Raw genomic sequence first — 12607 nt, 5'->3', positions numbered from 1 at the left:
TATCTGTCATCCTCACCAAGTATCACAACCAGATAAAATAATTCAATTTTTAGGAGGCTAAATTGACAGAATCATGCAAGTCTAAAAGTTCAATGTTCCCCCATCTCCTTTACCAAGAAACTAGGGAGGGTCTCCCCCGAGTCTCTTGCTCTGCCTATCATGTAACTGTGGGTTTTTCTGTCTCTTACCTGTTCTTTCTCTTTGCATTGTCTCTTTGCTTGGTCTCCCAGGTCTTTCCCACCTCCCCACCTTTACATCACCAGAATGCCCAATATTTTTTACACTAAAAAGGCAAAAGTTTAGTCTTCAGCACAGGAACATTTTTTTCACAAATGACTATTAGGTTGTAGACTGCATCCTTCTTTCTAAAAAAAAGTACTTTTATGGTATCTTCTGCAACATGTTGGAAATAAGGCAGGTAAACTTGGATAGAGTATAACTTGTGTAATCTCACAAACTGTTTGGAAACCCAGTTTATTTGAAAGATGGTAAAATGTCACATCTAACTAGAAAGGGATAAGGGAACAATGTAATCCAGCAACATGACTGAATATCCAAGATATATATGTGTTTGTGAGCCCTCTTGTGGGCAGAAAAATATGTGGCATTAAATCGGTGTTGCTCTGATGTAATTTCTTTACTGGTGATTTATAACAATTTACAACAAATGTTATAAGAATTTTCTAGTCCTTAGCAAATTTTAACTAGGCTCTAAACTCATATTGGCCTTAAGCATGACTAGACAACATTTGACTCAATTCTAGGAAGAAGCCACTGAAATAGCTGGTGGCTATTTCTTCACTTAAAGGTGCAATTTCCTCTTTATACCCAGCACAGTTTCATTCTGCTGCTGCTTTCATCCCTCTGCTGGTTTAACACATTGCTCTGTTCATCTTGATCTTTTTATTGGCTGACATCTTTGTTCCAACATTCTGCCACAAGAATCTAGTTCTCATTTTTTAACTATCATATGGCCAGCAGACTAAGATGCTATTTCAACTGATAATATGAAAAAGTAAATGGTTCCCCCATGCACATATGTGCTAGTTGTTCCTCCCTCTAGTGGGTGGTGCAGATATCTGTTTCAAAGCCAAAGAGCCAGCACTGTCCAAAGACGTCTCTGTGGTCATTTGGCTGGCATGACTAAACACCAAAGGCACACGGAACGCTGTTACCTTCCACCAAAGGTGGTTCCTATTTTTTTGACTTGCATTTTTACATGCTTTCGAAACTGCTGTGTTGCAGAAGCTGGGACAAGTAATGGGAGCTCATTCTGGTTTGGAAATATGGAAAGAGAAATGGCTATAGCCACTGGGGATCCACATAAGAGGAGGGCTTCAAGAAAAGATGGTTATTGTGTCTCATTGATCAAAACCTCTCCTCTTTTGTATGTGCCTTGTAGCACGACATATGTAAAAACATGTGGAGCTTCAACTGTGCACTCATAGCCACCATCTTGCCTTTTTAAACCTCCTCTGCAGATGCCTCTGGACACATGGGTAACCAAATTAAACAAATTAGCTAAAGTGTCTCCATCCCATTTTATTGAACATGAAAGCAATGCCTTCTCTGCAAATGGAGGCACTAATTACATGGGAAGGTATTTTACAGGAAACTTTTTTTTTGCTGTGGGAACCAACCTTAGCCAGATAAATAGATGCAGCAGCATGATCCATTGTGGCCAAGATGGCAAATCTGGTCTTCAAATGACCAGCATAAAACCTTCTGAATGGTTACAAGCATTCCTATGTATGTGCTCCAAATTGATAACAGACATGGGGGTATAGCACTGCTTGCATTATTTAAGCCCTTCTGAACTACATTATATAATGTATCGACAGCATGGAAATTTCCTGAATATAACAAAAGACACTAACTTTTTCTAGGAGGAGATAGAGAGGAGACTATAAAGATGCTATAATGCCTGATTTTCTAATGGCTATGAAATGCTTAAGATGAGCAAAGGTGCCAGGAGGCAGAGGAGTAATGAAAAATCCTTCCAAAAACACTCCAACTCCATGGATGGCAGCAATATTAGAGCTTAGGATAGCCACCCTATAACAATCAGGCTATCATTTTGAAATTGAAGCATTTCAAAAGAAAAACTGGAGTTGTCTTTGTTAATGGAAATGATGGAAGAGAAAGACACATAAAAAAATTATATTTAGAATGACTTTAGTTTCATCAAAATTGTCCATGCAGAATCATCACTCCTTGAATTAATAAGAGTTGTCTAGAGAACCTCTTCATTGTAGCTGGAGGAGCAGCCACACATCAAACATTTTATCTTCATGTATATAGACTGGGAAACTCATATTTCTTTTATTAATGCTACCTTTTCTCAAATAAAGAGGAAATGATCAGCGATATATGTTGTTTTACTTGGTTCAATAGCCTCATCCTGCAATTACTCAGCAACCAAAACTACACATCTCTCTCATGCACAGTTAAATGCAGACATGAAAATTTAAGTATTCTCTCATACCTTTTGTTTTCCACCTCATTAACCATATTAGTTAAGTATGACAAAATAACCACTTCCTTACCTTCCTCAATATATATACATTCTGTACTTTGATGTGGAGAAATACAAAAAAGCAAAGATGGTTCTTCTAATGGGCATGTGGTTCACTGTTGTGATTTTTCTCCTCGGTATCCAGGAGGTAAATGCTAAATTATACTTCTTTTCATTCTGATAATGTCACTTCAGAACAATCAAGGAAAAGGTAGAAGATAAGCTACACAGTTTGTTTCAAATGTATGGATTTCTCCTTGAATTTGGACCATGATGAAGCGGAAATAGCTCAGGTCTCCTTCAGGATGAACTGATACTGACAGTGGAAGGCCCACAGAGGAGATTCAAAGCTACAGTTGTTAAGAGGGTCGTTTTATTAGAGATACTAGAAAAAGCAATCTAAAGGGGTGAAATGTGTTAATTGGTGCAAAAAAGAAAAAGATTGTTTTGATTGGTTGGTGATAAGCCACCATAAAACAAAGTGTGAGCACATTGTATGATGAAACATTTGCATGTTGTGTTGGCTCCTTTTTCTTCTTTAGCTAATGGATTAACTTAAAGTTGTATTTTATGACTCATGATTAGCTTGGCTTCTTCATTCTGTATAGATCCCTGTGCCCAAATCATTGGAGGAAAAGAATCAGTTCCACATTCAAGACCTTTTATGGCCAAGATCAAAAACCCATTTTGTGGGGGGACCCTGATCAAATCAAACTGGGTATTAACAGCAGCTCACTGCAAAATGTAAGTTTGGAAGTTTTGCTAGGTTTTTATTTATTTATTTTTAAAATCTTGTTAGATAGATAGATAGATAGATAGATAGATAGATAGATAGATAGATAGATAGACAGACAGACAGACAGACAGACAGACAGACAGACAGACAGACATAGACATAGACATAGACATAGACATAGACATAGACATAGACCGACTGACCGACCTACGTACCTACCTACGTACCTACCTACGTACCTACCTACCTACCTACCTACCTACATACATACATACATACATACATACATACATACATACATAATATATATATATATATATTATATATATATATATATATATAAACAGTAGGCTTCCTCCCATATTTAGGCATACCAGGGGTTGTGACACTAAATACATACCTATTTCCCTGGCTCAGCTGATAAAGGAGGAGAACCTTGTGGCTTAGTGGTTAACACATCTGCCTAAGATGTAATACAGCACAGGTTCTAATCCCAGTAAGGGTATGGCTAGCTGATGAGAGCTAAATAGCTTGAAATAAATCTATACTAGTCTCCCTTTATTTATTTATCAGCACAAATACAACATATATATGTGTGTGTGAGTGTGTGTGTGTGTATACATATACATACACACACACAAACAAACACAGACACACAATATGTATACACACACAGACAGACTGACAGACAGACAGACACACAGATAGATAGATAGATATTTCATTCAAGCATAACATAGTCCTGCAAATTAGGGATGAGCAAAACCTACGGTTTCAACCCAAGCAAAACTGTCAGCTGGGTATCGTCTTTTAGGTAAGTTGTTCACTATCTCAGCTTCTTGGCCTAAATTCTAGGGGTTACAATGAATCAAAGAAATCCAATCTCTGTGTATGTGTATGTACCTATATGTTACTAGGATTTTTCAATACAATAAATACGTACAAAAATAGATTGATAATAGGAAAAGGGGGAAAAACAGAAAAGGAAGAAAATACACATTCTTTCTATCAAGTAATTATCACTTCATTATTTTCACCATTCTCCTTTTTTAGTTCCCAAATGATGAAATCTTCAATTTAATCTTTTCTTCTTTCTTCTCTATGTAAGGTTACCAGCTTTTCAAAAGATTTTTCTCTTTTTTCTTTCTTTCCCTGTATCCAGATTGGAAAGACTTTGCTATTTTTTCAAGTACAGTTAATGTTATAGTCCTAACTTCCATTGCAAAAATTTCATTACTTTCCCAACCTCTTGCATGCAATAATCTCACCACAGTTACCATATGCAAAATTGGTTTCTCAAACTTCTTTTCTAAATCAGTGATCATAAAACCCAATAAGAATAATTCTGATCACACAGACACAGATACACACCTCTACGGTTGGGGTCTAGCCAGATGAAGGGCTATAAACCACAGTAGGGAGAAACTGGGATAAACCAAAAACCTTGATAAAATAGCAGACAAGATTGTGCTGGCATACTTACTAGCCAGAGATTGGAATCAACTTTCATAGATGGTATTAGAGAATTTAAAAGCCCTCTTCCAATTGTTTATATTCCATGTAGAGCAAAGCATGACATGAATAGCGCAAGCTTCCCTGCACATTATTGGTGTTCTTGTTTTTCTGAAAATTGCAAATAATTTGACCTCCCTTTGATTTTCAACCTCCAGAATATCCATATATAGGTGTGAATGTTCATGTATTGTAATTTATTTTTGAACATAGCCAGAAATAAGCCATTGAAAGTATTTTGCATCTTCTATCAAAATATATATTTACTTTCACTGTTGAAATAATACTCCAATGAAAATTGAAATAAAGCCTGCTGTCTCCAAATTTTAAATTTATGTGCCAGGATATAAACAATGTTAAATGCAGTAGAATTTACTTCTGAAGAAACACGGAAGATTGAACTGCCAAATGATAAAACTTGATATCTTTTAGCTGAGATTATAATGTATTATCCTTGCTAGAAATGAACTTTACTCAATTCTTATTTACCCTCTTTGTTTTTTAGAACAGAGAATACTGAAGTTATTCTTGGAATTCATTCAGAAAGTGAAAAAAACCAAACAAGTTTTCAAAGTTAATAAGACATTTCCTCACCCGAAATATAAGAATGTCAGAAAGGGGAATGACATTATGCTTCTTCAGGTATATTCTAAGGGTTATACATAAATAATATAATGTGAAGGACATCAAGAATGGTTTTTTCTTTCTTTATGGATACAGGGAGTCCATTTGGGACTAGAACTAAAGCCTCTGTTATGGGAAGGTGCGAATGTACCCTGCTACTAGCTTACATGGGGGTGGGGTCAATGTAGAATTTTTCATTACAGCTTTGCAGCTTTGTATGGGCTTTGCTTATCTCTAAGGTTATTTTTTCAGTATGCAAAGCCAGAGTTGCCTAGCTACAAGGGGGTTGGGCTATTGAATTAGTTTCAATTTGCTGCTTCACATGCTTTTGCTTTCAGATCTTGCCTGAAACTTATTGCAGTTCTCTCATAGCAATCATATCTTTTTCCTAAATCTATGGAGCCAAGAGTTTTTCTTTCCTAGGGAATGGACGGAGGCAGCCCTGACACAGCTATACATACCCTAAAAAGCAGTATACAAGGGATATAACACTAGCCTTGAGAAGGGAGGGAGAATAAAAGAAACAATCATTGACTCATGTCATTGATTTGGCCTACCTCAAAGGGATGACAAGCAGCCCATAAGAGGAGCCTAACAGTTGAGGCCCATTCAATTGGCATAGGAACCACCACTGATGATGGCAGCAGTGGAATAAAGAATATTTTCACACTTAAATGTTGGAAACATGCTTTTCCCTTTCATTTCAGAAATGGAGAGCAGGAGGGAGGAATTCTTATTTCTATATAAATGAATAGCAGGAGTGAAATTGCCCATATTGAAGAAGTTCAAAGTATTAATGTTGTTACAGATGGTATAAAGGTTGCTTCTCAGACCCTTTGCGTCTGCACAATATTGTAATGTAGGTCTGGCTGAGATAGGGTGACTCTCCAAAGTGCAAGTCTACCATATGATGCATTGCACACCATATTGACTGTTAATGTAAGGGTTAATCTTTTTTGCCTTCCCTATTGTCTCATTTAAGCTTAAAGAAAAAGCAAAACTTAACGAGAATGTTTCCTTCGTCGAGCTTCCTCAGGAGTATGGTGACCTCAAGCCAAAAACACAGTGTCTGGTAGCTGGTTGGGGGATTACTGAAAGTGGAAGACGATCAGATGTCCTCCGTGAAGTTAATGTCACTGTCATTGCAAGAAACATCTGCAATGATCGAAAGCACTATAATTCCAAGCCAAAAGTGACAATGAATATGGTCTGTGCTGGTGACAAGAGAGGAGGCAAGGATTCATGTTCTGTAAGTATATCTATCTACCTGCTCTGAATGTTTGAAATTCAAAAATAATATACCGAAAGCAGAATTTGAATGAATGAGTAATCCTACTTGCACGCTTCTAGTGTTCTAAGAAATTGAAGTCCTACACTACCAATATAACAACTGTAAAATTAATAAAATCTTCCCATCATAAAGTCAATTGCAAAAAAAAAACATCTGGAATTATATATCCCTCTAGATTGGCAGCATTATGGTATGCAATGAATCTTTTTTAAAAAGTACAGGCAGTCCTTGACTTATGAGCCTGACTGAAGCCAAAATTTCTGTTGCTAAGTGAGACAGTTATTAAGTAATCTTACTTCACTTTACAAACTTTCTTCTTCCCCAGTTGCTAAGTGAACTTTGGCAACTTTGAATGAACTAAATGAACTGTCAGGACTACCTTGTATTTATCGATGGAGCACTTGGGGGGAGGGGGCACCAGGGAATGTGAATTTTTCAGAACACTCTCCTGAAGTGTAGCTGGCACCTTGTCTGCCTAAATGTGGCTACATTCTTCACCTATTCAGAATTCACACTTGCAGAATGGATTGTATCTTTAGGCAACTAAATGTATTTGGTCATTTCCTCATCAAGAAAGCAGTGATGGGAGTGAGCTAAAACACACAAACACACACACAGATATATGCACACAGAAACACTCACACTTTTTTCCTCACTCCTCCACTTCACCTTCAAAGGTGTTGGGAAAAATATATATTTTGGCTAAAAATTCATGTTCTGGAATCATGAAATAAGGACCAGTATATATGTACGGTCAGAAATAAAGCTATTTTCTAAACAGTGCCATTTTAGATTTAGGTTTATTTGTCTATTCTGTGGATTTCCATCAAGGATTCCCTTTTCCCATCTTTCCCCACCCCATTAACTCTGCAAGATAGGCTTGATTGAGAGGGGTAAAGAACAGAGAGAGACACTCAGTCTTTTTTGGGGGGTGGGGTTGCAGAGTGTGAAAAAAAACTCAATAAGGAAGCCAAAATCAGACAATCAAAGTCCTGCCACTTTTTTACATGCTTCAGGGCACAAGGTTGATTCTGTGACCAGAATGGGCATTTTTCACCACTTCTGGCCTTGGAGGGTCAAAGTATACTAGAGTGAAGGGACGTCTACTGAGAAAGCATCCTCTGGCCCCCTTTCTCCAGACTTCTGAATGGGACACTTGCAGGGTGGGGGCCTCTGAGCCAGCCAAAATTGGAAAATTGGAAACACTGTATCTGTCCTATGGGCAGCATAGAGATTTAGTGAATAAATCAATTAAATACGACTACTGCAAATAATGCAAAATTTCTCTTCTCCCCACCCACCCCTTTTTCTCCCTTGCGCAGGGTGATTCTGGTGGTCCTTTGATGTGCAAAGGGGAACAAAGAGGCATCGTTTCCTTTGGTGAAGGATGTGGAAGTCAAGATTATCCTGGTGTCTACACCCTTCTGACAAAGAAATATTCTCGTTGGATAAATAGTGTTATACAAGGCAAATTATTGTTTGCTGTTGACATTCTTTTTTATTATATTCATTCATTATAATTCCTTTAAGACAATCTTTTCCAGCCTTTTCCCTCCATATGTATTTGATTAGGCACACCATACTTAGCCAACACAAAATCATTGAGCCTGCCAGCTAAAAGTAACAGCAATTTCAGATAAATTCATCTAGAGGGTAACTGATCAGTTTGAGTATTTAGGTTCTCTATTTAAATGCAATTTTTTTAACTAAGTTTTCTTTTCCTATATAAAAGCTAAGCAAAAGTTTCTAGAAATTATTTCTCTTTATTTTTCTCTGTGTGTGTGCACTTAATCTGCTAGATAAAGTTATTCCTATGTTTATCACAAATGAAATGGTAGCTTATTTCCAGAAAGCAGAAGAAAATAAATCCTTGTTGAAAACCATCTTGTTATTGGTTCTTTTGTTATCATTGTTCATCTGTTCTATGTATCCAGTGTTTGCTTGTGGCAAACTTCAAACTTTTTTGCATTTGGAAGAATGAATTTCTGTGCTGGGAATGGCTTTTAAATGCATAATAACATAATTGGACTTCTTTTACAATTGGAGGTACCTTGGAATTGCAAAATTACTATATATACTTACATGAGTCCTTTATCATTTGTGACTTCTTATGGATCTGTACACCACTTTTATGAATGGCGATGTGAGAGCACTTGAAAGCATTGGAACTACTTGCCTTCTGCAGTTAGAAGTCTTCATCATTCAGTGTTTTCAAACAAAGGTTTGACAACCATTTGTCTGAGATGATATGAGGCAGGGGATTGACTACAAGAGTAGTTTATCTGCAAGACATGACATATATGATAAACATACGGTGGAAGAAGTGAGAGCTCTTTTTTTTTCATGCACTGCTCGGAAGAAGAAAGTCAAGGAGTGATCTTGACTTTTGTTAAGGATTTGGGGAGAAATTAGAACAGAGAGCTGTATGCACTTCCTGCAGGATATGTACAGAGAAAGCCAAATGTTTACAATAAACTTGATAGGACTTGCACTCCAGTCACAAATAGGATGAGGAGGAAGAGATGACCATTTTGGTTCATCTAGTGAGGGGCTGGACCTGAATAAGTGGACTGAAAGTGTTAATTTCATTTATTAGATTTATAGGCCACCCAATCCCGGAGGACTCAGCTGACAGATCATATCACCAAAATCATGTGAATGTGCTCTGCAAGTTAAAACAAAAATAATGCCAAACCTCAGAGCAGATTTCACTAGAACGTTTCGTAATGTATCTATTGACTTCCAAGATTCTCTGTGGAGCATTTCAAATAGTAGCGCCTAGCACTGATAAAGGGTGTGGTAAATTTACCTGCTACCGTTTTTATCATTTTCCAGAGTTGGTAATCAGAATAGAGATCCAATTATCTCACAATGAGAGTAGAACTGCAGAGCCATGTTTGAAACAAGAATGGATAGAGCTCGCTCTCTCTCTCTCTCTCTCTGTCTCTCTCTCTCTCTCTCTCTCTCTCCTTCCCTCCCTCCCTCCCTCCCTCTCTCACTCTCTCTCTCTCTCTCTGGTGTAATGTTTGAACCCTGCCAATATATTTGAAAGAATATAAGAATATACTACGTGAGAACATTCTATGCCGGGATTAGACAAGCATCTGGTTTTTTTCCCAGGATTGGATCAAGATTCTGGTTTCTATCTATCTATCTATCTATCTATCTATCTATCTATCTATCTATCTATCATCTATCAAAACGCTTGAGATGACAGATCTTTTTCTTTCAAGGATTTGCAATGTGAGGCCAGTCCCATGTCCTGTGTTCTAGATAAGTGAAATTGGAGAATGCTTTGCTTTTTTATAGCATTTCCCAACCAAGAATTCTTACCTCGATTAACTTTTAAATGGCTGGTGAAGACAACATTGTTTGGTGGAACTTTTAATAGTCAATCCTTCTTTATGAGTTTATAAATTATTCTTTATATTCAAGGCATGAAACATTGTTCAGCATTTTCATCTAATATACTTTTTTAGTTAATTATGTTGGTTCATTCTCTTGAGCGCCCACTGAGCAGAAAATTACATTATCACATGATTCTATACTGATGAAATAAATTAAAATGGAGTATGATTGTTGACAATTTGGTCCTTCCCCAGTTAAACCTAAAATGTGCTCAACAACAAATTTCATTGGAACCACTTGTCTTCTGCAGTTAGAAGTCTTCATCATTCAATGCTTTCAAACAAAGATTGGACAACTATTTGTGTGATATGATATGTGGCAGGAGATTGACTACAAGAGTAGTTTACCTGTAAGGCATGACATATATGATAAATATACGGTGGAGTGAGAGGACACCAAGCCAAAAAGCACTTTTTTTTTCCATGCACTGCTTGGAAGAAAGAAGTCAAGAAGTGATCTTGACTTTTGTTAAGGATTTGGGGAGAAATTAAAACAGAGAGCTAGACTCCTTTCAGTCTGGTTTCAGGCCTGGGTACAGCATGGAAACCACTTTGGTCGCCCTGACCGATGATCTCTGGCGGGCCAGGGATAGAGGATATTCCTCTATCCTGATGCTTCTTGACCTCTCAGTGGCTTTCGATACCATTGACCATGGTATCCTTCTGCGACGCCTAGGGGAGGTGGGAGTGAGAGGCACCGTTTTACAGTGGTTCTTCTCTTACCTCTCTGACAGGTCACAGTCAGTGTTGGTCGGGGGGCAAAGGTCGACCCCTAGGCCCCTCAAATGCGGTGTGCCACAGGGTTCGGTCTTGTCCCCCCTCCTATTTAACATCTACATGAAGCCGCTGGGTGTGATCATGCAACAGCATGGGGTAAAGTACCATCAGTATGCCGATGATACTCAATTATGTCTTTCTGCCCCTTGCCAGCTCAGTGAAGTGGTGGACGTGATGTGCCGATGCCTGGAAGATCTAGATGGGGGTGAACAAACTTGTGCTCAATCCCGATAAGACTGAGTGGCTTTGGATGTTGCCCCCGAAGCACTGCTTGGACAGTCCATCCTTAACCCTGGGGGGTGAAAATTTACGCCCCTCAGAGAGGGCTCACAATTTGGGAATCCTCCTGGATTCGTAGCTGAAATTGGAACATCATCTGTCAGCTGTGACCAAGGGGGCCTTTGCCCAAGTTCGTCTGGTGCAGCAATTGTGGCCCTATTTGGACCGGGATGTGCTTCTAACAGTCACTGTGCTGTCCCAACAGTATATAGCTAATATAGGAATTAAGAGCTCTCTCCTTTAAGAAACTACCTCATGGGAAATGTAACTACCTTATGGGAAATGTAGTCCCATAACATGTGACCACATCTGTGCTCCCTGATTGGGCAGTGGGGTACTCTGCCCGGGAAATTGATTTATTACTGGGTACTCACTGAATCGCCATCGGCTCTACCAGAAGCAGCTTTGCACCAGCAGCATGGGTTAGAGGAATTAATGTCTTTTTACACTACATGATGGGACAGATCATGGAAAGTCAGAAGAATCTTAACACTGAACAGTAAGTTTTGCTATTAAGGATGCCTGATAATAAACGTGATCTGAAAGATATTCCTAAGCGTGGAGTTAACTGGCTGCCCGAGCAGAATCTCATTGCCCGGGGCAGAACAGTAAAAAGACATTAAAACTCCTTTAACCTCCTTTGTCTTCTTCTGTGAGCTCCGAAGCAAAAGACACTAGAAATCCTTTAACCTCCTCAGAGTGAAAAAAGCTTTGAAGTTTATTCCCCTCAAGTAAAAAGATGATGAATGATTTGCCCCCATCCAGAAGCTCCTGAGTAAATAAGACGTTGAGGTGGAGTCCCAAACTCTGTTTGCATTTTAACTGAGAAAAGCTGTCAGGATTTTCCCACCCACCCCTTTGGAGCAAAGAGAAACATCCCATTTCAGTGAGAAAGGCTGATTATCTCTCCTGAGATGAAGGACATTGTTGTGATTAAGAAAGTGTGTTAAAAGGAAATCAGGATTTGCATGATAAAGCAACCCCCCTTTCGTTCCCAAAACTAACAAGAAGAGAAGTTCTTTGTGTAGTAAATGCCTCATGGAAAAATCTCCATGCAAACAAAATTTGAGTAAGGAAGAGGTCATCAGCCCAGAGCAGACCTCCCAACTCCTTTGAACTTTATTGATGAGTTGTCCTGGCAACGGGAGGCAATAAAGAGGCCAACTGATGCAAACCTGCAGACAGCCAAAAGAGACATAAGGCAGAGGCAGACCAGCTGAATGAATTAAAAGAGAGTGCATGTTATGTTCTTGCTGATTTGTTATTGTTTGTGAAGTGGGAAAGGTATTAGGAGGTATCAAGCCAGCCAGGTCCAAGAGGGGTTCCGAGTCCGGGTCCTCACCCTTAGGAATCCCAACATTGGAGAGAGGCAGCTGAGCAAAATCCTCAATAGGAAACAGCCATTGCCCGTCATTCCAAACGATAGACACAAGCATTGCCATCTAGTGGCTACTCTAGAACTGCAG

General features: G+C 38.6%; 1 protein-coding gene across 1 annotated transcript in view; it reads left to right on the top strand.

The window, feature by feature from the left end:
- Positions 1 to 1551: 1551 nt before the first annotated feature.
- LOC116506238 (polyserase-2-like) overlaps positions 1552 to 12607 on the top strand; it is a 59603-nt gene continuing 48547 nt past the window's right edge. The window contains exons 1-4 of the mRNA XM_032213887.1: positions 1552 to 1600; positions 5269 to 5405; positions 6370 to 6636; positions 8001 to 8145. Of these exons, the coding sequence (XP_032069778.1) occupies positions 1552 to 1600; positions 5269 to 5405; positions 6370 to 6636; positions 8001 to 8145 (598 nt within the window). The remainder of the gene's footprint in view (positions 1601 to 5268; positions 5406 to 6369; positions 6637 to 8000; positions 8146 to 12607) is intronic.

The sequence above is a fragment of the Thamnophis elegans genome, chromosome 3 (assembly GCF_009769535.1).
Source record: "Thamnophis elegans isolate rThaEle1 chromosome 3, rThaEle1.pri, whole genome shotgun sequence".
Lineage (NCBI taxonomy): Eukaryota > Metazoa > Chordata > Lepidosauria > Squamata > Colubridae > Thamnophis > Thamnophis elegans.
The sequence above is the reverse complement of the archived record's forward strand: the minus strand, read 5'-3'. Positions and strand labels throughout refer to the sequence as shown.